Source organism: Solea senegalensis, linkage group LG19 (assembly GCF_019176455.1).
Source record: "Solea senegalensis isolate Sse05_10M linkage group LG19, IFAPA_SoseM_1, whole genome shotgun sequence".
Lineage (NCBI taxonomy): Eukaryota > Metazoa > Chordata > Actinopteri > Pleuronectiformes > Soleidae > Solea > Solea senegalensis.
The window spans coordinates 4,698,100-4,720,569 of record NC_058038.1 but is presented as its reverse complement, the minus strand read 5'-3'; the positions used below and the strand labels follow the sequence as shown (position 1 = coordinate 4,720,569).

Below are 22,470 nucleotides of genomic sequence, written 5' to 3'. Positions count from 1 at the left end.
TATTCTTTTTTTTTATTCTTTTTCTCATCCTCTCATACCCTCACGACGAAAACATGGTAGCAAGTGAGCGAGGGGACCACAGCACCTTTGACACTAAACTGCAGCTGAATAATGCCATCACACAAACAATCTGCCAATCTGATGACATATATTATCACATCAATAGCACCACCACATGGCAGTGTTGAAAATCTCACAATATGAAATAGATCGAAACATCAACGTGACAACAATAAAAACACACTGCATGACTCATGGCGTGAACGGCACACACCCAATACACAAAGCCACAAGCGCACAATAGCGAGTACCCAGAAGCGCTCTGGGGCCCTGAACTTCAGGCCCCACTGCAAAACACGCATGCACTCGCAGCAGTTCACCAGTCCACAACACTGCAGGCGCAGGGCTATCTCGGCTGTGCCCCACCGAGCGGGCACAACGACATTTTTGACACAGGAAAACTCATAAAAGCTTATAATCCTACCCTGCACAGCAGCGCCCTCTGGTGGGGCCGTGCCCCTAATGCAAAGACGCCATTGTTTATACTGTTTTTTGGTCCTCATAAAGACACAAATACAGTAACACATGCGGTCACACATTCGTCTTGAATGGGACACAGCACTGACTTGCATTCATTTGAGCAGCCTAAATAATAATGACTATACCGTTTTATTTGGAAAGCCCTTTTTGCGTCAAAGTGCTTTAGGGTAAGTAAATAAAAAACTAAAATATAGGACAAAAACCAACCACTTAAGGCTGATAAACCACAGTCAACCAGTGCGTCTTCAGCTTCAATTTAAAGACCTCAATAAGGCTGACCTGCCTGACATCAAGACGACAAATATGAGGGTGCAGGACAGTGATGTAGCTAGAGGGGATGCAGGAGTGGCACTGGACCCCCCATTAAATCTGATAGGCCACCCCAGGTGCCACCTCAGTTGATTGACATGTCACGGCACCGCACGTCTTGTCAAAAGGAGCCAGTTGCATTTTGAATCCTCCTGTACAGTAGTTGGCGCTATGTACCACAAAGAGTTGTAATCCACCTTACTAGGAGAAGAAGAAGAATAACCACAGAATGAGAAGAAGAAGAATGAACAGCCTTGATGTACAGTGAAATCTTTGTTCTAAAGTTTTACGGTGGTTACCGATTGAGTCACTGTTTAAAATCACTTTTGATCGGTTTCTGAAATAGCCTTGGGCACCCCAAAGATAAATGTCTCTGCCACTGGTGCAAGACCATTTATATCAGTCCTGGTCTGGACAGGGAGTCAGGGAAGAGAGGCCAGCACAGGACTAATATGCTAATATTTAGCTGCTCCAGTCATAATAACGCGCCCATGCATTTTGGACCATGTACAAGACTCAGTCTGAAACTCTTCTTGGGCACATGACAATAGTCCAGCCTGGATGTTACAAAAGCATGGACAAGCAGTGACTCGTATGCCCTCCTTAAGGGCTGGGGACACCGGAATTCCATGAAAAATTCCATGAAAAAGTGAAATATGAATATGAGTATAGCGAGACTAACACGTTAACAAACAAGTCAGAAAACACTACATACTATGGTTGTTTACAAAAAAAATTATGGACACCGCAAGAATAAAATGTTACTTTACAGATCATTTAAATATGATACGTCTGAACGTCTTTTTTCCTTTATGGTTGTCTCCAGTAGATGGCGCCCTAGGCAACCACCTGTGTGGCCTAGAATTTGCACTGCACTCCCAAAGACACACAAACACTGGACACGAAGAACAGCTACAGCACTGGTTCCCAAACTTTATATACCAAAGTCCCACCAGAGGAAGCTCACGTAGCTTTCATACCAAAACATAAAAACACAACATTAAATGAGTAAACCAGCAATTCAGCTTCAGAAGTTGATTAAAAAAAAAAAAGGTGCTGATATCAGATTTACCTTTAACTTGTGTTTTCTTCTTGTGCATCTCGACTGTAACTGATCAAAAAATCCCACCGACACAATGTGCGGAGAGCTCAGCTAACCAGGGTTCCCAGACCTTGGTTGACATCAGATTCAAGGACTTTCCAGGACCAATTCCCTCAAATTCAGGGTCCGATTGTGCTGACACACTTTTTAGATGGGAGAGCAACTTGTAAGAGCCACTTCATCCATGGCGTCCACTTTCATTGATTTGCAGCACCTCTGGACAAGTGATTGTCCTTGGGATTTTGGTCAAATTCATTCATTCAAATTCAGTCTGTCATTTTCTTTGGTGGGACAGAGATCTTGGAATTTGCATTTCCCAGGCATCACGCAATTTGCTCATTCTTGCTTAATGTTATTCGCTCATTGCTCTGCACGGAATCTCACGTCAACAGTGGAGAGAGACATTGGACAGTGTCCACAAAACCGCTTGTCATTACGACTCTACCTTTGTTCTGCGTAGTTTCCCTGCCCCAACACACCTGATTCAAATAGTCTGCTCGTCATCAAGCACTGCAAAAGCCTGACAACCCACCCCATTTAAATCAGGTGTGTTGGAGCAGATAAACATCTAAAACATGCATGACCATCAACAGCAGAGTTGAGTATGTGAGTTACACCCATGAAAAACTTGCCAAATCTTGTGTCAGTGCCAAACAAATTATTTTGCTAGTGTCAGAAACTCTGTGTGGGAATTTGGTCTCATGAAAGACTTGTTTACAATCAGAGTCCAGAGTGAAAATCCCTGATTTTAAATCACAGCACACAGGATAAGCTGAGCCATTTTGTGATGTTACTTTTAGAAATCCTTTGGTTACCTCAGTGACCCAAACTTACCACACGAGGCACCAGTGGACCAACAGCTCCTGTGTCCCCACAGGCTAAAATGTGGATTTTCTCTATGGATTTTTAATCCAATCCAATTTTATTTATGAAGCACATTTTTAAACCACAGGATGGACCCTGTCTGACGGTGAGATTAAGCAGCAAACATGTTGTAAAGATAGTGCACACTTCAGCTGGTACACAGTCAACAAAAGTTACATACTGCGGCTTTAAATGGCAGATAGTGGCATAGTTGCTCCTCAGTATTTCACAGGGATTTTCACACACAACGATGTCTAATCGTTTGAACACACAGCAAATAAAACCTTAACGCAGACAAGGTACGAAACCACCAGGCTTAATATGTGTCATGTGTACCTAATAAAGTGGCCAGTTGGTGTAATGGGAGGGTTAAATAATATACACCGCCTTGAATAACCCTTCCTCCTCATCAGTTTTTACCAGAAACTGTCATTAGACAATACCAGGAAACCCAAGAAGGCTTTACTGGAAGACAAACTAGACTCAAATCTGTCAATTTATCAAACAGGAAAACAAACTCTAGGAGTCAACTGCGGTACCAAACGGCTTGGAGATAATCCTGACGCTTACCCGTAAATTACCACTTCAGGGGAATAATGGTGAGTTTGGTGCATCTGATGCAGATTTTTAAAATAATTTGTTCAGTAAAAACACTGCATTTCTGATTCTCGGTGCAGGCAAATGGCTTCACTTCTCTGTAACTGATGGTGTCCCACAGGGGTCCGTCCTAAGACCACTCCTATCTATTTCCTTCTTCAAATCAATAATGTTGACAGTAATGCCAATTCTAATTTTCTTTTTAACGCTGATGATACAGTGATTTATAATTCAGCATCCACACCCAACTTGGCTCCCTCCGGGCTGCAGCTTTCAGTTTAATTTTAATTATTTAAATTCTGACCAAACAAAACCTACGGTTTTCTCACATTTAAATTCAAAATCAGCCACAGAACATTTTCAGGGTTTGCAGGTTGAGTCTGTATCTCTTTACAAATATCTGGGTTTCTTACTAGATGCATCTCTTTCCTTTAAAGTGCTGACATATATTTGCTTGTTGTTTAGGTGGTCTGACTTGTTTTTTTATTTATTTATTTAACCTTTATTTAAGCAGGTAAGGTGGTTGAGAACCAATTCTCATTTACAATGATGGCCCGGGCACGAGGCAGCACAACAAGGGGGCACACAAACAAGAAGAGAAACATCAACAACAAGCAATATTAGACAATACATAAGTCACATGTTGAATAGAAATGGTTAAAAGCAGGTACAACAGTCGCTAATTGTTGCCCTCACTAAATTTTGAAAAGAAGACTTGTCTGACTTGTTTGACTTGATCTCAAGCTTGAGTCTGCTGCCCTCATATCTTCAGGTTTACGTCAGTCAGAGTTGCAGTCTTTGGTATGAGGAATAAATCCTCATAGACTCCCTTTGACCAGAATAATCTACAAAATAATGTGAAAATGTAGGATGTGCCTTTATATTGAATTTATTGACATTTTGTATTCTAGGTAATTTTGTTCTGTATGCTGTATGTTACAATAGTATATAGCTTTTATGTTCTGATGCCTGCCTTGGTCAAGACACTCGTACAAAGAGTTTTATTCCAGTTTTTTTGTGTTTCGATTTCAGGCTTTTATTCTTTTACTCGCTCTGATCCCAGCAGTCATCTGCTCAACACAGCTTCCAGTCGACTGCAGTGACTTGTACAACAGAGGTTTTGGTCACAGTGGTGTGTACACCATCTACCCAGCAGGACCAGTGTCACCTGTCCAGGTCTACTGTGACATGGGCTGTGATGAGGAAAGTGGTAAATGGACTGTACGTATGTTCTGTCCTCATTTGTATATTTACATTGTTATTCTATAAATCACTGAGGTGCTGCTCATCTGATGTCATGCTTCTCTGCCCGGCAAAAGTTAATAGTTTCAGACATTGTGATTTTTTTTTACCATCTGCTCCATTCTTGTGGATGTGGTGGATATGACAACAAATCCATGAAGGAATTTCTCCAAATTTGGTTGGTTGGTAGGTCTGTTGGTCAGTCAGTAGGTAGGTACACAGGTAGGTAGATAGATGGATATGTAAGTAGGTAGGTAGGTCAGAAGGTACTGGGATGATCTCAGTTTTACTCCCTTATATCAGTATCGTCATCTATCACCAACAAATTGATCATTATACCAACATTATTGATCATGCTACAGCTGGTGATGGATTAGATTGGAGAACTTCCACCTGACACACAAATCTATTCCAGGTGATTCAGAGTAGAAAAGACGGCACCATGAACTTTTATCGTGGATGGGACCAGTACAGAACTGGATTTGGACAAGCATCAGGAGAATACTGGCTGGGTAAGAGTTGAGACTTTGGCATTATTGCTACACTATTTGTTGAGTTTCATCACAGCTCTCGACAAATGATCAATCTCTGTTTTTGACTGTCCCTGTTTATCAATCTTGTCCTCCAGGTCTGGAGAACATCCATGTCCTCACTCAGAGGAAGAGCTATGAACTGAAGATAGACATGGAGGACTTTGAGGGCCACAAGGCCCACGTCTATTATTCCAACTTCTCTGTGGGTTCGGAGCTAGGTGGCTACAAGCTTAAACTCAGTGGCTTCAGAGATAGAGGAGCTGGTGAGTCTTGATCAAAGTCTATCTAGGCAGGAATGTGCTGACTGATACAGATACTGATAGTTTTGATGCCAACTCTGGCAGTTCGCATCAAAACGACACCATCTTTACAGGAAGCCACGCAACTCAAATCCAAAGACTTACAGTATATAACCAGCAGCATGTATATCGGGTAATACGTCAAGAAACTCACAGAGATGGTGGATAGCTGTTGTTGCCCGGGATACCATAACAGTAGAGGAAAAGCAAATTGTACAATATTTCCCCAAATCACCAAAGATCCTGTGAGACAACAAATAAAAATGTGAATCCAAAGCAAAGGATTCTGCTTACAGGGTGATTTGGGTACAAAACCTGACATTTATTAACTTTAATATCTTGTTAAGTTTTAAGTTGTTGGGTTTTTATTGCAATGTTTAAGTGTTTTTTGGAGTAGAGTGAATGCAGGTTTATCAGAGTTGAAAGTGAGATATTGCAGGACTGGAATAACGTCTGCTCAGGCTGTTTTCATACTCGTGAAAAGCACCAGGGGGCAGTATAAGTGTGACAGGTTCTGCGGTATGAAGTCATTCATTTTACTCTTTCTTTTTTATTCAGGAGCTTCATTCACTTACCATAATGGTTTCAAGTTTTCTACATTTGACAAAGACCAGGACACTTATGCAGGCAACTGTGCTAAGACCTATCAGGGAGGATGGTGGTATGGAAAATGTCACAAGGTTAACCCCAACGGTGCTTACTTATGGGGCAACTCAACCTACGGGATCGGAATCAACTGGCATTCTTGGAAAGGATATAAATATTCTCTGAAATCAATCGCAATGAAGATACAACCCAAACACTGATGTTAGATGTCAGATTATCACACTTACTACATGCACTGCCTGGCCAATAAACAGTCACACACACTGTAGGACAGCCTTTTGTAGAGGTTGATCAATATGGGTTTGTTGATTTTTTTTTGTGACCGATGACGGTACTATGGAAGTTCCTTTCTTTTAAAAGTTTGTTTTATTTCTCTCTCTTTTGGGGGAAAGTTTAAATAACATTTTAGGGTGATTTTCTTCATTTCTGTTTTACTTTTGGGGAAAAACATGATTTTTATTCTTAGTGGGGGAAAAATATCTTTGTGTATTTTAATGTACTAAATAAGTCAAATCAAATCAAATATGTCATGGGTGATGTAACTCCTCTTTGTGACCACTGGAGGGCAGTGATTATTTTTTCTTCAGCATCAATGCAAAAACCTTGTGTGATGAATAAAGATTTCATACATGGAGCAGCTTTTGTAATATCGCTTTTGTAATATAAAGAGGACAAAACAAGGAGCACTTTTATTAATTTATGGATCTATTGACATAATGATTACCCAAATATGAGTGTTATTTCTAACAAAGGTTACACTAGAGAAAATAGGGTCAGAAATACAAAAGAATCATGCTGAGTTTAATAATACGCGTCATCATTTATGTAGTGTTGGAGAAAATCAGTTTAAAAATAATGACAATCAAGGCAATAATAATAATATTCTCATAAATATTATCTGTTTTATAAATGTGAACTGTTTGTGTTATTCCACAATGTTAGTGTGCAGATAAGAGCATCTGATAAGGTATGCTTGAAGGCCAGGACAGGCTCATTTGGAGGCCATGTTCATGTGTCACAAGAATTTGGAAATCACCCATTTGGCAATCACCCGAGGACAGGCTGAACCTGCACTTAGTTGGTTAGTACAATTACATCAGTAATGAGCTTCTGTCAAATAAAAGTTACACTAGAGAAAATAGGGTCAGAAATACAAAAGAATCATGCTGAGTTTAATAATACACGTCATCATTTTGCAGTTTGTTCATGATGCTTCTCGATGTCATCAACTTAGGTTGTTATGACTGCGAGAGAAAGCAAGACCAAGTGGCACATTTGACAATGGTTTGAATGTAACAGATTTATCCACACAGACGTGGAAACACAACTTTACCCGTACAATCCTTTTCGTTCTGAGGCAGCGTTTCAAGAAAATACATACATGCATACACATGGAGCCCCCAAAAACGGCAAAAGAACCAAGACATGTGGGACTAAGGAAAGAAAAGAAAAGTGAACATAAACTAAACACTCACCAAAACGAGACGAAAAGAATGCCGTTTCAAACTCACCACACGAGGCAGCAGTGGACCAGCAGCTCCTGTGTCCCCCGCCGGCTAAAAACACAGGAGAGTGAGCGGTTTACAAATGTTGGTTTCAAACCAGAAAAGTCTGTCTGACAGTGAGATTAAGCAGCAAACATGTTCTTAAGACAGTGTACACTTCAGCTGGTATAGAGCTTATTCATCAACAAAAGTTACATACGGCAGCTTTAAATGGCAGATAGTGGCATGGTTGCTGCTCAGAGTATTTTAGAAACTGCTGATTGACAACGATGTCTAGTGTTTACAGAGAATCGTTTGAACACACCACACGTCTAATCTTGAAGCAGATAAGCTACAAAAACACTAGGTTTAATATGTGTCATGTGTACCTAATAAAGTGGTCAGTGGGTGTAAAGAGAGGGTTATAAAATACACACCACCTTGAAAAAAATCCTCCTTGTCATCAGATCTTATTTTATTTATGGCTTGACCAGAAACTGTTGTTAGTCATTACACAATACCAGGAAACCCAAGAAGTATTTAATGTGTTGGAAGACAAACGAGAGTCAAACAGCAAAACAAACTCACGGAGTAAACTGCGGTACCAAAAGGCTTGGAGATAATTCTGAGGATTACCCGTAAATTACCACTTCAGGGGAATAATGGTGAGTTTGGTGCATCTGATGCAGTTTTTTGTTCAGTAAAAAACACTGCATTTCTGGTTCTCAGTGCAGGCAAATGGCTTCACTCCTCTGTAATTAATGGTGTCCCACAGGGGTCCATCCTAAGACCTCTCCTCTTCATTTTTTACATCAATAATGTTGACAGTAATGCCAATTCTAATTTGCTTTTTAATGCTGATGATACAGTCATTTATAATTCAGCATCCACACCCAACCTAGCTCCCTCCCAGCTGCAGCTTTCAGTCTAATTTTAATTATTTCAATTCAGACAAAAAAGAACCTATGGTTTTCTCAAAAACATGGCTCCCTTCGACCGGAAAAATCTACAAAATAATGTGAAAATGTAGGATCTGGTCATATTAGACTCATAGAACATTTGGCTGTAGAGGTTCCTGTAGATGTGCCTTTATATTGAATTTATTGACATTTTGTATTCTAAGTAAATTTGTTCTGTATGCTGTATGTTTCAATAGTATATAGCTTTTATGTTCTGATGCCTGCCTTGGTCAAGACACTCGTACAAAGAGTTTTATTCCAGTTTTTTTGTGTTTCGATTTCAGGCTTTTATTCTTTTACTCGCTCTGATCCCAGCAGCCATCTGCTCAACACAGCTTCCAGTCGACTGCAGTGACTTGTACAACAGAGGTTTTGGTCACAGTGGTGTGTACACCATCTACCCAGCAGGACCAGTGTCACCTGTCCAGGTCTACTGTGACATGGGCTGTGATGAGGAAAGTGGTAAATGGACTGTACGTATGTTCTATCCTCATTTGTATATTTACATTGTTATTCTATAAATCACTGAGGTGCTGCTCATCATGCTACAGCTGGTGATGGATTAGATTGGAGAACTTCCACCTAACACAGAAATCTATTCCAGGTGATTCAGAGTAGAAAAGATGGCACCATGAACTTTTATCGTGGATGGGACCAGTACACAACTGGATTTGGACAAGCATCAGGAGAATACTGGCTGGGTAAGAGTTGAGACTTTGGCATTATTGCTACACTATTTGTTGAGTTTCATCACAGCTCTCGACAAATGACCCGAGTCAATCTCTGTTTTTGACTGTCCCTGTTTATCAACCTTGTCCTCCAGGTCTGGAGAACATCCATGTCCTCACTCAGAGGAAGAGCTATGAACTGAAGATAGACATGGAGGACTTTGAGGGCCACAAGGCCCACGTCTATTATTCCAACTTCTCTGTGGGTTCGGAGCAAGACGGCTACAATCTTAAACTCAGTGGCTTCAGAGATGGAGGAGCTGGTGAGTCTTGATCAAAGTATATCTAGGCAGGAATGTGCTGACTGATACAGATACTGATAGTTTTGATGCCAACTCTGGCAGTTCGCATCAAAACAAAAACGACACCATCTTGGCAGGAAGCCACGCAACTCAAATCCAAAGACTTACAGTATATAACCAGCAGCAGGTATATCGGGTAATACGTCAAGAAACTCACAAAGATGGTGGATAGCTGTTGTTGCCCGGGATACCATAACAGTAGAGGAAAAGCAAATTGTACAATATTTCCCCAAATCAAAAAATCTGAATCCAAAGCAAAGGATTCTGCTTACAGGGTGATTTGGGTACAAAACCTGACATTTATTAACTTTAATATCTTGTTTAGTTTTAAGTTGTTGGGTTTTTATTGCAATGTTTAAGTGTTTTTTGGAGTAGAGTGAATGCAGGTTTATCAGAGTTGAAAGTGAGATATTGCAGGACTGGAATAACGTCTGCTCAGGCTGTTTTCATACTCATGAAAAGCACCAGGGGGCAGTATAAGTGTGACAGGTTCTGCGGTATGAAGTCATTCATTTTACCCTTTCTTTTTTATTCAGGAGCTTCATTCACTGGCCATAATGGTCTGAAGTTTTCTACATTTGACAAAGACCAGGACACTTATGCAGGCAACTGTGCTAAGATCTACCTGGGAGGATGGTGGTATGGAGCATGTCACGGTGTTAACCCTAACGGCGCTTACTTATGGGGCAGCTCAACCTACGGGATCGGAATCAACTGGTATTCTTGGAAAGGACATGAATATTCTCTGAAATCAATCGCAATGAAGATACAACCCAAACACTGATGTTAGATGTCAGATTATCACACTTACCACATGCACTGCCTTTTTTACTGTGACCAGTGACGATACTATGGAAGTTAAAGTTTGTTTTATTTCTCTCTCTTTTGGGGGAAAAAAAACATTATTCTTCGTGGGGGTAAAATATCTTTGTGTATTTCATTGTGCTAAATAAGTTCTTCAGCATCAATGCAAAAACCTTGTGTGATGAATAAAGATTTTATACATGGAGCAGCTTTTGCAATACTGTGTACAAAGAGGACAAAACAAGGAGCACTTTTATTAATTTATGGATCTATTGACATAATTATTATCCAAATAAGAGTGTTATTTCTAACAAAAGTTACACTAGAGAAAATAGGGTCAGAAATACAAAATAATAATGACGAGTTTAATAATACACGTCATCATTTATGTAGTGTTGAAGAAAATCAGTTTAAAAATAATGACAATCAAGGCAATAATAATAATATTCTCATAAATATGATCTGTTTTATTATCAGGCTCATTTGGAGGCCATGTTCATGTGTCACAAGAATTTGGCAATCACCCAAGGACAGGCTGGACCTGCACTTAGTTCGTTACTACCTAAATATTCCAAAAACTGCTGATTTGGCAATCAAAGTAATCAATCAACGTACAATTGCCAAGAACTGTTTACGCAGCAGCAAAAGTAACCAATCAGAGTAAGAGGGGGCAAACCCCTCCCTTACAGATGGTAAAAAAAGGGAAAAGACATATGATAACCACCATTAGAACAGCTTAGCCTAAGCTAATCGTGGAAAACACGTGATTTGTGAGAACAAAAAGAATAAGGCGGGGAAAATGAATGGGGATTGCCCATTCCCAGAGGATAAATACAAGATGCTCAGTGAATGTAAGTCAGTGTCACAGTGTCATGCTGTGTGCTCACCTTGGTGTTTGATTGTGGATCCAGAATTAAATGTTTTTTGACCTGAAGGACAACGGCTTCAACTCTTTATTACTTGTGCTGCAACTTTAGCTGATGTATCAAGATAACAAACTAAGTTGATTTTTCTCAAGAAACCCCACCATGACAGTAGTTTGTTCATGATGCTTCTCGATGTCATCAACTTAGGTTGTTATGACTGTGAGAGAAAGCAAGACCAAGTGGCACATTTGACAATGGTTTGAATGTAACAGATTTATCCACACAGACGTGGAAACACAACTTTACCCGTACAATCCTTTTTGTTCTTAGGCAGCGTTTCAAAAAAAAAAATACATACATGCATACACATGGAGTCCCCAAAAACAGCAAAAGAACCAAGACTAAGGAAAGAAAAGAAAAGTGAACATAAACTAAACACTCACCAAAACAAGACGAAAAGAATGCCGTTTCAAACTCACCACACGAGGCAGCAGTGGACCAGCAGCTCCTGTGTCCCCCGCCGGCTAAAAACACAGGAGAGTGAGCGGTTTACAAATGTTGGTTTCAAACCAGAAAGGTCTGTCTGACAGTGAGATTAAGCAGCAAACATGTTCTTAAGACAGTGTACACTTCAGCTGGTATAGATCTTATTAATCAACAGAAGTTACATACGACAGCTTTAAATGGCAGATAGTGGCATGGTTGCGAACGATGTCTAGTGTTTACAGAGAATCGTTTGAACACACCACACGTCTAATCTTGAAGCAGATGAGCTACAAAAACACTAGGTTTAATATGTGTCATGTGTACCTAATAAAGTGGCCAGTGGGTGTAAAGAGAGGGTAGAAAACATACACCACCTTGAAAACCCCTCCTTCTCATCAGATCTCATTTTACTGTAGGCTTGCCCAGAAACTGTTGTTAGTAATTACACAATACCAGGAAACCCAAGAAGGATTTTATGTGTTGGAACATAAACAAGACTCAGCAAATTTAGAAGGAACAGAAAACAGACACAGGAAAACAAACCCTGGGAGTCACTCACAGAACCAAAAAGCTTGGAGATAATCGTAAGGATTACCCGTAAATGACCATTTCAGAGGAATAATGGTGAGTTTGATGCATGTAATGCAGTTTTTTTTAATAATTTTTTCAGTAAAAACACTGCATTTCTGGTTCTCAGTGCAGGCAAATGGTTTCACTCCTTTGTAACTAACCGTGTCCCACAGGGGTCTGTCCTAAGAACACTTCATTGTTTATATCAATAATAATCGAAATAATCAAAATTTTCTTTATAAGTATGCCAGTCAAAGGTACCATCTTCGGTATGTGGACTTATAAAATAATAAGTTCTGGGGGGGAAACAATTAAAAACATGTCTCCCTTTAACTGCAAATATTTACAAAGTAAAATTAAACTGTAGGATCTGGTCATATTGAGGCAGGGACATTTGGCTGTAGATGTTGCTGCAGATGTGCCTTCATATTGAATTAATTGAAATGTTGTATTCTGTATATTTTAAGTCATTTTTTTCTGTATGTTTGTATAGTCTTGGTCAGGAAATGTCTTTTTTATGTCTTTTTTGTGTGTCTGTGTTTTGATTCCAGGGTTTTATTCTTTTACTCGCTCTGATCCCAGCAGTCACCTGCTCACCGGTGTTTCTTCCAGTCGACTGCACTGACTTGTACAACAGAGGTTTTGGTCACAGTGGTGTGTACAGCATCTACCCAGCAGGACCCGTGTCACCAGTCCAGGTCTACTGTGACATGGGCAGTGCCGATGACCCCGATAGTGGTAAATGGACTGTACGTATATGTTCTGTCGTATGTTGTTCATCTGCTCCGTTCATGTGAATGTGATAAATATGTCAGCCAATGTCTTGAAGGAGTTTCTCCAAATTTGGTTGGTTGGTTTGTCTGTCGGTCGGTTAGTCAGTAGGTAGGTCAGCATGAGCTCAACGAGACCAGATTAATTAGCACCAGACACAGTACACACTTCCTGACGGTAACAGCTCATATTGACGGTGCAGAACATGGGAGGGAGTTCACACTGATCAAATACACACTGAAGCTTGTAATGATCTTTCTGACTTTTTTATTTTCATCGCCAAGTCAACCGACTTTGTTGGCTTGGAATCAAAATTAAGATTTGAGAAGCACGTCTGTAATTGTGTGCGAAATGGTAATACAGAGAGTGCTCCAACAACAGACCGCAGGAGTGAAAATCGAGACAAAAACCAAAGCCTTTGTAATCCTGTGGTTTTTTTGTCTGTCCCTTAAGGAAGTAAACAACATTGACCAGAGCCGGTTCAAACCAGTTTTGATATCAGATAGAGACAGATTCCTTGCAGGAACCTGTGCGGGAGAGCACAAACAAAAAAAGGGTACAAAGGCCAGGCAAAGATTAAATATGAACTGTAAAAAGGGTTATAAGGGTTAGACTAACAGCTTTTCTATTACAGCCTGATAAAACCTGAATAGAGTTTTGTGAAAGACTCCACACAGGTGTTGTCAGTAAAAATAATACACTCAGATGGAGTCATAAACAAACCCAGTCCTATTGGCTGGTCGAGCAAAACCACTGAACTTTGATGATCTCAGTTCAGAAATGCTTTATTCTTTTATATCAGTATCATCATCTTTCACCATAAAAATCATTATTGATCATGCTACAGCTGGTGATGGATTACACGGGAGAACTTCCACCTAACATAGAAATCTATTCCAGGTGATTCAGAGAAGAAAAGATGGCACCATGAACTTTTATCGTGGATGGGACCAGTACAGAACTGGATTTGGACAAGCATCAGGAGAATACTGGCTGGGTAAGAGTTGAGACTGGAATTATTGCTTCACAATTTGTTGAGTTTCATCACAGCTCTTGAGAAATGACCCAAGTCTATCTCTTGGTCTTTGACTGTCCCTCCAGGGCTGGAGAATATCCATGTCCTTAGTCTGAGGAAGAGCTATGAACTGAGGATAGACATGGAGGACTTTGACGGCAACAAAGCCCACGTTCATTATTCCTCCTTCTCTGTGGGTCCGGAGCAAGACGGCTACAAGCTTCAATTCAGTGGCTTCAAAGACGGAGGAGCTGGTGGGTCTTGATCAAAGTACATCTAGGCAGGAATGTGCTGATCAATCCAAATATTGATAGTATTGACGCCAACTCTGGCAGCTGGAATAAAAAAGAACACCATTTTGGCAGGAAGCCGTGCAGCTCAAATCCAGATGTATATGACCGGCAACATGTATATGAGGTCATTATATGTCAAGGAACTCGCAAAGATGGTGGATAGTTCTGTGATACCAATATCTTGGTTAAAGTTTTTTTTGTTTAAGTGTTTCTTGGAGTAGGATAAAGTAAAGTATACAGTATCAGAGAGAATTATTCCAGGACTGGAATAAGGTCTGCTCAGGCTGTTTTCATACTAAAAGCACCAGGGGGCAGTATGAGTGTGACAGGTTCTGTGATATGGAGTCATTCATTTTACTCTTTCTTTGTTTTTCAGGAGATTCACTCAGTGAACATAATGGTCAGAAGTTTTCTACATTTGACAAAGACCAGGACACTTCTGTGACAACTAGCTGTGCTAAGACCTACCAGGGAGGATGGTGGTACGGAGAATGTCACAGTGTTAATGCTAACGGTGCTTATTTATGGGGCAGCTCAACCTACGGGATCGGAATCAACTGGCGTACTTGGAAAGGATACGAATATTCTTTGAAATCAATCGCAATGAAGATACGACCCAAACAGTGATGTTAGATGTCAGATTATCGCACTTACCACATGCATGTCCTGGCCAAAAACACAGCTACACACACACTGTAGGACAGTCTTGTATAGACATTGTGTAGACGTTGACCAATATGGGTTTGTTGATTTTTTTCTGTGACCAATGACAATACTATGGAAGCCCTGAAATGCAAATTTAAAAAAAAAATTTGGGGGACAAGGGTGAAATAAAATTTTAGGGTGGTTTTCTTAATTAAATTTTATATTTATGGGGAAAAAATGTGACAATTCTTTTGGGAGACATTGTTTTTCTTGGTGGAGAATTATCATTATTATTTTTTTACTTGCCTCCCTTCCATACGATACCAAACTTTACAAATCACAGCAGCCGACTGATGCCATTTTTTTACCCATTGTAGAATTTATGTATGTACATACTTTATATTACATTTATGCATCATAAAATCTAGCAGTTTTATTTTCCTGATTCAAATCGTTTGTCCGTTTACAGCCTGTATGTGATTATTACTTTTTACTACAACATTTTTACTAAATGTAGTTTTGGCATTTTATCTTCTGTATAATTCTGTGAAACTATATACTTTGGTGAAGGCTACACACAAGTCCAGTTGAATTTCTGCCTCGCCCTGCACTGAATTATTTTTTTTCTCTCATCTTTGTGTATTTTATTGTGCTAAATAAGTCAAACCAAATCAAATATTTAGTGGGGGATGAGTTTGATTAATAAACGTTTCATACATGAAGCAGTTTGTGTAATATTGTGCTTGTGTGTGGCAAGGACAAACTATTATTAATTTGCGGATCTATTAACCTTGAGGTGCAATTCTTCCAACTAGTGTGTTTGTGCCCATAAAGTTATGCACAATAGATTTAATAAACCCACAGAAGAATGAAAAAAGACACAAAACAGTTTCCCCTTCTCTTTTTTTATTCATACATCAGATTGTCGATTTTATTGAGATATTAAAGTTAATTGGTGTCAGATTTTGTTCCAAAATATGCGATCACTCTTATCACCGGAATCAATTGCCTTGTGGATTCTTGTTTTTTGAGCACATTTTATGACAGTGATCCACTTCTGTTGTCTCACAGGATCTTTGGTGATCTGGTGAAATATCGTACAAATTGCTTTTCCTCTACAGTTTTGGTATCCCAGGCCACAACAGCTATCCACCATCTTTGTGAGTTTCTGGCATTTAAAGGATTGATATTTGGATCGATCAGCACATTCCTGCCTAGATATATTTGATCAAGACTCGCCAGCTCCTCCATCTTTGAATACACTGAGTTCAAGCTTGAAGCCATCTTGCTCCAGAACCACAGAGGAGGAGGAACAATGGACATGGGCCTTCTTGCCCTCAAAGTCCTCCATGTCTATTAGTTCACGGCTCTTCTTCTGAGTAAGGACATGTTTGAAAAACAGGGACAAAAAACGTGATCACAAACAGGGGAGTATTTGTGTTTTTCAAAAATAGACTGACTGACTTGGGTACCTACCTTTATTGGGTCATTTGTACCCAATAAATTGGCCAGTGAGGGTTAAAGACAGGGTTAAAAAAACAAAACATACTCCACCTTCGAAAAACTCCTCCTTCTGTAAAAGGTCTAATTTATTTAATGTTTAACTGGAAACTCTTGTTAGTCATTACCCAATACCAGGAAACCCAAGAAGGGTACAAAGTAGACGCAACTCCGCAAACGTATCAAACAGGAAAATAAACTCTGTAACGGTACCAAACTGCTTGGTGACAATCCTGAGGATTACCTGAAAATTACCACTTCAGAAGAAAAATGGTGAGTGTGGTTTGTCTGATACAGATTTTCTAATCATTTGTTCAGTAAAAATACAGTATTTCTGATTCTGGCTCACTGTAATTAACAGTGTCCCACACTTACATCAAGAAATGATACGACAGTAATGCCAATTTTAATTTCATTTTTTTTAATCACTGATTCAGTAATTTATAATATTGCATCTCCCTCCCAGCTGTAGCGTAAAGTCTAATTTTAATTCTTTAAAAGTTGTTTTAAACTGAAGAAGTAAATTTTTTCTGTATGTTGTATGCTTGAATAGTCATGGTCAGGAAACTGATACGAAGCAGTGTTAATTTCGCCAGATGAGACAATGATGAGACTGCATCACTGTCCTAAAACATTAAAACTATATATATATATATATATATATATATATATATATACACATACAAATACATATATATACACACACATACATACATATATATATATATGTATGTGTGTATGTATGTATATATATATATATATATATATATATATATATATATATACATACATACATATACATACATACATATACATATATATTTCTCAATACGTCTCAACATATTCCTGTAATGGTTCATGTGCAGGTGTTTTATTTCTGGTACGTGCTGTTGCTAAGACTAAGACTAAACAAAAAAAAATGGGTGACATAATTCACACTATAACCAAGAGTTTTATTACCGTTTTTTGTGTTTTGATTTCAGGGCTTTGTTCTTTTACTCGCTCTGATCCCAGCAGTCATCTGCTCACCGGTGTTTCTTCCAGTCGACTGCACTGACTTGTACAACAGAGGTTTTGGTCACAGTGGTGTGTACACCATCTACCCAGCAGGACCAGTGTCGCCTGTCCAGGTCTACTGTGACATGGGCAGTGCCGATGACCCTGATAGTGGTAAATGGACTGTACGTATATGTTCTATCATATGTTGTTGATCTGCTTCATTCTTGTGAATGTGATAGATATGTGAACAAAGCCTTGAAGGAGTTTCTTGCTATTTGGGTGATTAGCTGGTCTGTTGGTCGTTAAGTATTTAATTAGGTAGATAAGTAAGTAGATGGATATGTAGGTAGGTGGTGTGCACATGTCACGTGCACATGTTGGTTGGACATTTGGACAGACAAACATTTGGACAGCACATGTATGCTGTCCAAATGTTTACCTGTTTTTAGGATTGAACAGCTACAACTAGGCTCATGGTCAAGTCCAAAACCAGCTCTGATCATAGATATCAGACAGAGACAGTTACCTTGCATGAACCTATTCAAGAGAGCATAAAAGTATAAGGGGGATACAATGGTCAGGCAAATATTCCATTTTAACAATAAAAAGATGTATACGGTTGAAATTAGCAGATTTTCTATTGCAACAGCCTGATAAAACCTGAATAGAGTTTTACAATAAACTCCAAATGAGCCTGTTTTATTGGCTGGTCATGCAAACCCACTGAACTGTGATTGACATTTCTTTTAGGTTCAAAAACGATCTCAGTCTAACACAGAAATCTATTCCAGGTGATTCAGAGAAGAAAAGACGGCACTGTGAACTTTTATCATGGATGGGACCAGTACAGAACTGGATTTGGACAAGCATCAGGAGAATACTGGCTGGGTAAGTAATGGGACTTCTGAATTATTGCTTCATTAATATCGTCAGATGAGCACAGACACACTTGTCTCATACAAATGACCCGAGTCAATCTCTCCGTCTTTGACTGTTCCCGTTTTCAACCTTGTCCTTCAGGTCTGGAGAACATCTATGTCCTTACTCAGAGGAAGAGCTATGAACTGAAGATAGATATGGAGGACTTTGAGGGCAACAAGGCCCACGCCACATATTCCTCCTTCTCTGTGGGTCCAGAGCAAGACGGCTACAAGCTTGATCTCACTGGCTTCAAAGACGGAGGAGCTGGTGGGTCTTGATCAAAGTATACTGTATCTAGGCAGGAATGTGCTGATGAATTCTCTGGCAGTTGGAATCAAAACACCACCATTTTGGCAGGAAGCTGTGCAGCTCAAATCCATAGACATAAAACAGCGGCATGTATATTAGGTAAAATGACAAGAAACTCAGAAAGATGGTAGATAGCTGTTGTGGCCTGGGATACCAAAAGAGTTCAGGACAAGCAAATTGTACAATATTTCACCAGATCACCAAAGATCCTGTGTGACTACAAATGTGGATCACTGCCATAAAATGTGCTCAAAAACATGAATCCAAACACAACTGATTCCGGTGATAGAGTGATCACTTCATATTTAGTACAAAATCTGACGCAAATTAACTTTAATATCTTATTTCAAAGTTGTTGGGGCTTCTTTATGTAACACCTTTCCCATGTAGCTCTAAAGGCCTGCTTGGTGTAGTAGCACTATGAGAACGAGTTCTTTTTAACTTCTTAAAACCTTTTTTAAACTTTACTTGGTTGACTTGTTTTTTAAAAATGAATATTTCTCTATATGAAATTATAACAAATGGCAGCCTATATGACTTTTGTAGAATTTTAACCCTTTTTATCCTCCTTTTAACTATTACCAAATATGAATTACCTTATGAAATACCCGGCAAGTAAACAAACCCAAATTTGGGAATTTATTTACAAATTGTACAAGTAAATAAGGCAGTAAAACAAAATTCACGGGCTAAACTTAATCTGTACTCACGAATCAAGGTGTCAGGGAGGAAAAGAACTGAGCAGAAGCAACGGTCAGTCTGCTCTCTGTGTGGTCAAAAGGAGCCTTCCTGGTCCTCATACAGCATCTCAAAAAGAACAAGCAGTAGATTATATTAACCTTTAGTGCTCATGTAGCAGGGATGTGCAGTTTTCGTCATCTTAAGATAACATAGTTCTTTATTTGACCAGCAGAGGAGACATTTACATCGTTACAGCAGCAAAGTGTGTTGTTATGTGTTGTTGAGTTAAAGTTATGATTCAATTTATATCACATTTTTATTAGTAATGTAACCTAGCGATGCTAGTGCTAAAAAGTCATAAAATAGACATTATACCCTCTGTATATAGTGTATGTTTTAATAACACTTAGGTAGAGCTAACGGTCTGACAGCTGTGTGAAACACAAGTATGCTAATGCTAACGGCTATTCGCAGTTAGCGGCACACCCGTTTTTAAAACTGTAACACATTATATATCACAGCATATTAAAACACAAACAGATAATATTTACCTCTAGTAGAATCACAGTAGTCCAAACCACACAGCATCACTCGGTCCTCAGCCGACAACACTGCGATGATAGCTCTCCTACACTTCTCCGCGTGCTACGGTTAAACCCCGCCCCTTTACCTGGGATGATAATTGGATTGGCTGCTGGGTCATGACCTTCCAATAATAGTAAAGAATACCGATGATTGACAGGTAATGCTGCTATCAGGCTAGGGTGTGGGTCTTGTTTTGCACGCGCTGGCTCATGTGTACAAATGTTTGTTTATTTTTTAAAATGTAGGGTGTAGGGAAAGTTTATCAAAGAGTTGAAAATGTCAAGATATCGCAGGACTGGAATAATGTCTGCTCCGGCTGTATGAAGTCATTCATTTAACTCTTTTTTTATTCAGGAGCTTCATTCACTGGCCATAATGGTCTGAAGTTTTCGACATTTGACAAAGACCAGGACACTCATGCGACGAACTGCGCCAAGTCCTACCTGGGAGGATGGTGGTACGGAGAATGTCACGCCGTTAACCCAAACGGCGCTTACTTATGGGGCAGCTCAACCTTTGGAATGGGAATCAACTGGCATTCTTGGAAAGGGTACGAATATTCTCTGAAATCAATCGCAATGAAGATACGACCCAAACAGTGACGCGCAAACAAAACCCTTGTGTGAAGAATAAAGGATTCATACGTAAAGCAGATTTTGTGATACTGTGTTTGTGTAAAAGTTTCTTTAGATTCACGGTTACATTTTTTCAATTCTTGGTCGCAATTAAAGTCTCAAGTTTATTTTATTGCAGTGTAGATCTTCTAATATTTTGTAGCTTCGAGATGCAATTCTTCCAACTTGTGTGCGCCTGTCCTGAAAGATACATACTATAGCTTTAATTAAGCCACAGAAGAATGAAAAAACAAAACCACACAAACAAAACAAAACACCAGCTCTCTTTTTCTTTTCTTTTTTATTCATACATCAGCAGACAGTACAGTCCACTGCACGGTGAGCCCTAACTGGACTGCAGGTTCTGACATGACACTTTAAACCGCTCTAAACCCAGAGAAGCACAGTTCCATTAAAGATACCAAAACACGATGCTTTCATTCACGCACACAGACGAGGCGGAGACGATTCACAGAGAGCACGATTCCAGTATGTAGAAGAATCTTCCAAATGATTTTTTTGGTTTTATAAATACAAGTTCCAGGTTATTTTCTCGTCATATTTAAATCACTACTAATCAACAAGATGCATCCACAGTTGATTGATTCTGCTGCTATTATACTTTGTGCGTCAATGTGTGTTTGTGAGCAGGAAACAGAGGTGTGTTAACGTTTATATATTATATAGACATGAAATTAACACCACTTCTATTGAAAATGGCGTTTGTTTTTTTTCTTTACATTTCTCTTAACACTGCAATAAATGGACCAAGCAAAATTTACATTAGGACTTCTTTTGTTGATTTTGTCGTCTTTTTTCACCCCCAATACCTTTATTGATGTAGACTGGTGTATTTTTTTTAGCGATGAGTGAATGTGTTTTTTTCTGCTTTCAGTCCATATACATAGGGGAACTGGGAGATGCAGGCATCTGATCCAGGAGTTTGCAGACGTAACTGGCTACGTCGACCGAACGCTCCTCGTACATCTGAATGAACGGGTCTCTCTGCATATGGGAAGATTAAAAAAAGAAGAAAAAAAAAAAGATTGCAAAACATGTCTAACTCCAAAACAAATACAATGCACTAAAGAAAAGACGGAGGGCAACATTTAGTCAACTTGACACTCACCAGTAGCTCCTTGTACTTTGGCCTTTTCGATTCATCCTTTGTAAGGCTTGAGGGAAAAGATTAAAAAGTGGGTTAAAATGTTGTATTTAAGCCTGTTGTCCACCAGGGGGAGCCAACAGCCTGTCCCCACAACATAAAACCTTTCCTGGATAGCTCAGATTGTTCAAGGTATGGGTTTTATGAGGTGCTAACGTGTAGACAGTGCTAAGTGAGAATCAGCCTGAGCCAGGCAGTCAGGCTCACTCACAGTGCAAACATAGATGCCAGCAGGGGAAAGGCTCACCTTCATAAAATCGACATCAGCTCAAGAATATGGCAGCCACTTTATCTAGACATGAGACAGCCTCTTCTGACTGAAAATTCAAGTTTGTGCTACTTCCGTGCGACTAAATGCTTCAAAACGTGCAAGTCAATAAATAACAGATTTTAACCTACTGATAGAGGCAGCAGTGGATCAACAACTCATGCACGGTGATGCAAGTTTGCTGATTTTTCTCTGTGGAATTTGGTGAGACAAACCTTTATTTCAAACCAATGGCAAAATAAAGCAATAAACATGTTCTTAAGATGGTGTAAATTCCAGCCGGTGTTGTTAATCTTTCTTTTTTTTCCACTAAGAACAAGCCACGATGATTCTAACCACAATACCTCACGTAAGCAACACCTACAAAAACAAAGCGAACTCCTCCTTTAACTGGAGCCATTTTGAGTTACATC

The 22,470-nt window shown here is 39.4% G+C and overlaps 5 protein-coding genes and 1 long non-coding RNA gene across 12 annotated transcripts in view; 4 read left to right on the top strand and 2 right to left on the bottom strand.

Annotated features, from left to right (window-relative positions):
• Positions 1-3,236: 3,236 nt before the first annotated feature.
• LOC122785816 (microfibril-associated glycoprotein 4-like) lies at positions 3,237-6,726 on the top strand. The gene is made up of 5 exons (XM_044051782.1): positions 3,237-3,414; positions 4,445-4,633; positions 5,070-5,166; positions 5,283-5,450; positions 6,045-6,726. The coding sequence occupies exons 1-5, from the start codon at positions 3,412-3,414 to the stop codon at positions 6,290-6,292; spliced, it is 705 nt and encodes a 234-aa protein (XP_043907717.1). The 5' UTR covers positions 3,237-3,411; the 3' UTR covers positions 6,293-6,726.
• A 1,451-nt stretch (positions 6,727-8,177) lies between these two features.
• Positions 8,178-11,303, top strand: LOC122785815 (microfibril-associated glycoprotein 4-like). Its single transcript, XM_044051780.1, has 5 exons — positions 8,178-8,241; positions 8,820-9,008; positions 9,140-9,236; positions 9,359-9,526; positions 10,102-11,303. The coding sequence occupies exons 1-5, from the start codon at positions 8,239-8,241 to the stop codon at positions 10,347-10,349; spliced, it is 705 nt and encodes a 234-aa protein (XP_043907715.1). The 5' UTR covers positions 8,178-8,238; the 3' UTR covers positions 10,350-11,303.
• LOC122785813 (microfibril-associated glycoprotein 4-like) lies at positions 8,179-15,086 on the top strand. 2 transcript variants are annotated; one of them, XM_044051777.1, is made up of 5 exons: positions 8,179-8,241; positions 12,843-13,040; positions 13,963-14,059; positions 14,164-14,331; positions 14,747-15,086. In XM_044051777.1, the coding sequence occupies exons 1-5, from the start codon at positions 8,239-8,241 to the stop codon at positions 14,995-14,997; spliced, it is 717 nt and encodes a 238-aa protein (XP_043907712.1). In that variant the 5' UTR covers positions 8,179-8,238; the 3' UTR covers positions 14,998-15,086. The 2 variants fall into 2 exon arrangements, with proteins under 2 accessions (XP_043907712.1, XP_043907711.1); XM_044051776.1 differs by lacking the exon at positions 8,179-8,241 and adding an exon at positions 12,126-12,345 and having other exon boundaries at positions 14,747-15,068.
• Positions 14,004-20,365, bottom strand: LOC122785817. The gene is made up of 3 exons (XR_006362356.1): positions 19,977-20,365; positions 19,455-19,551; positions 14,004-14,412 (listed from the first exon to the last, which is right to left on the bottom strand). It is a non-coding gene; the product is annotated as an uncharacterized LOC122785817 (long non-coding RNA).
• On the top strand, positions 16,622-22,319 carry LOC122785814 (microfibril-associated glycoprotein 4-like). 2 transcript variants are annotated; one of them, XM_044051779.1, is made up of 6 exons: positions 16,622-16,788; positions 17,499-17,696; positions 18,306-18,402; positions 18,535-18,702; positions 20,365-20,560; positions 21,520-22,319. In XM_044051779.1, exons 1-6 carry the CDS (start codon positions 16,786-16,788, stop codon positions 21,530-21,532), a joined length of 675 nt encoding a protein of 224 aa, XP_043907714.1. In that variant the 5' UTR covers positions 16,622-16,785; the 3' UTR covers positions 21,533-22,319. The 2 variants fall into 2 exon arrangements, with proteins under 2 accessions (XP_043907714.1, XP_043907713.1); XM_044051778.1 differs by lacking the exon at positions 21,520-22,319 and having other exon boundaries at positions 20,365-20,664.
• LOC122785812 (dual specificity mitogen-activated protein kinase kinase 4) overlaps positions 20,909-22,470 on the bottom strand; it is a 15,675-nt gene continuing 14,113 nt past the window's right edge. For all 5 annotated transcript variants that reach the window (XM_044051770.1, XM_044051775.1, XM_044051771.1 and 2 more), the window contains 2 exons: positions 21,754-21,799; positions 20,909-21,629 (listed from right to left, as the gene is read on the bottom strand). In XM_044051770.1, coding sequence (XP_043907705.1) covers positions 21,516-21,629; positions 21,754-21,799 — 160 coding nt within the window. In that variant the 3' untranslated portion in view covers positions 20,909-21,515. The remainder of the gene's footprint in view (positions 21,630-21,753; positions 21,800-22,470) is intronic.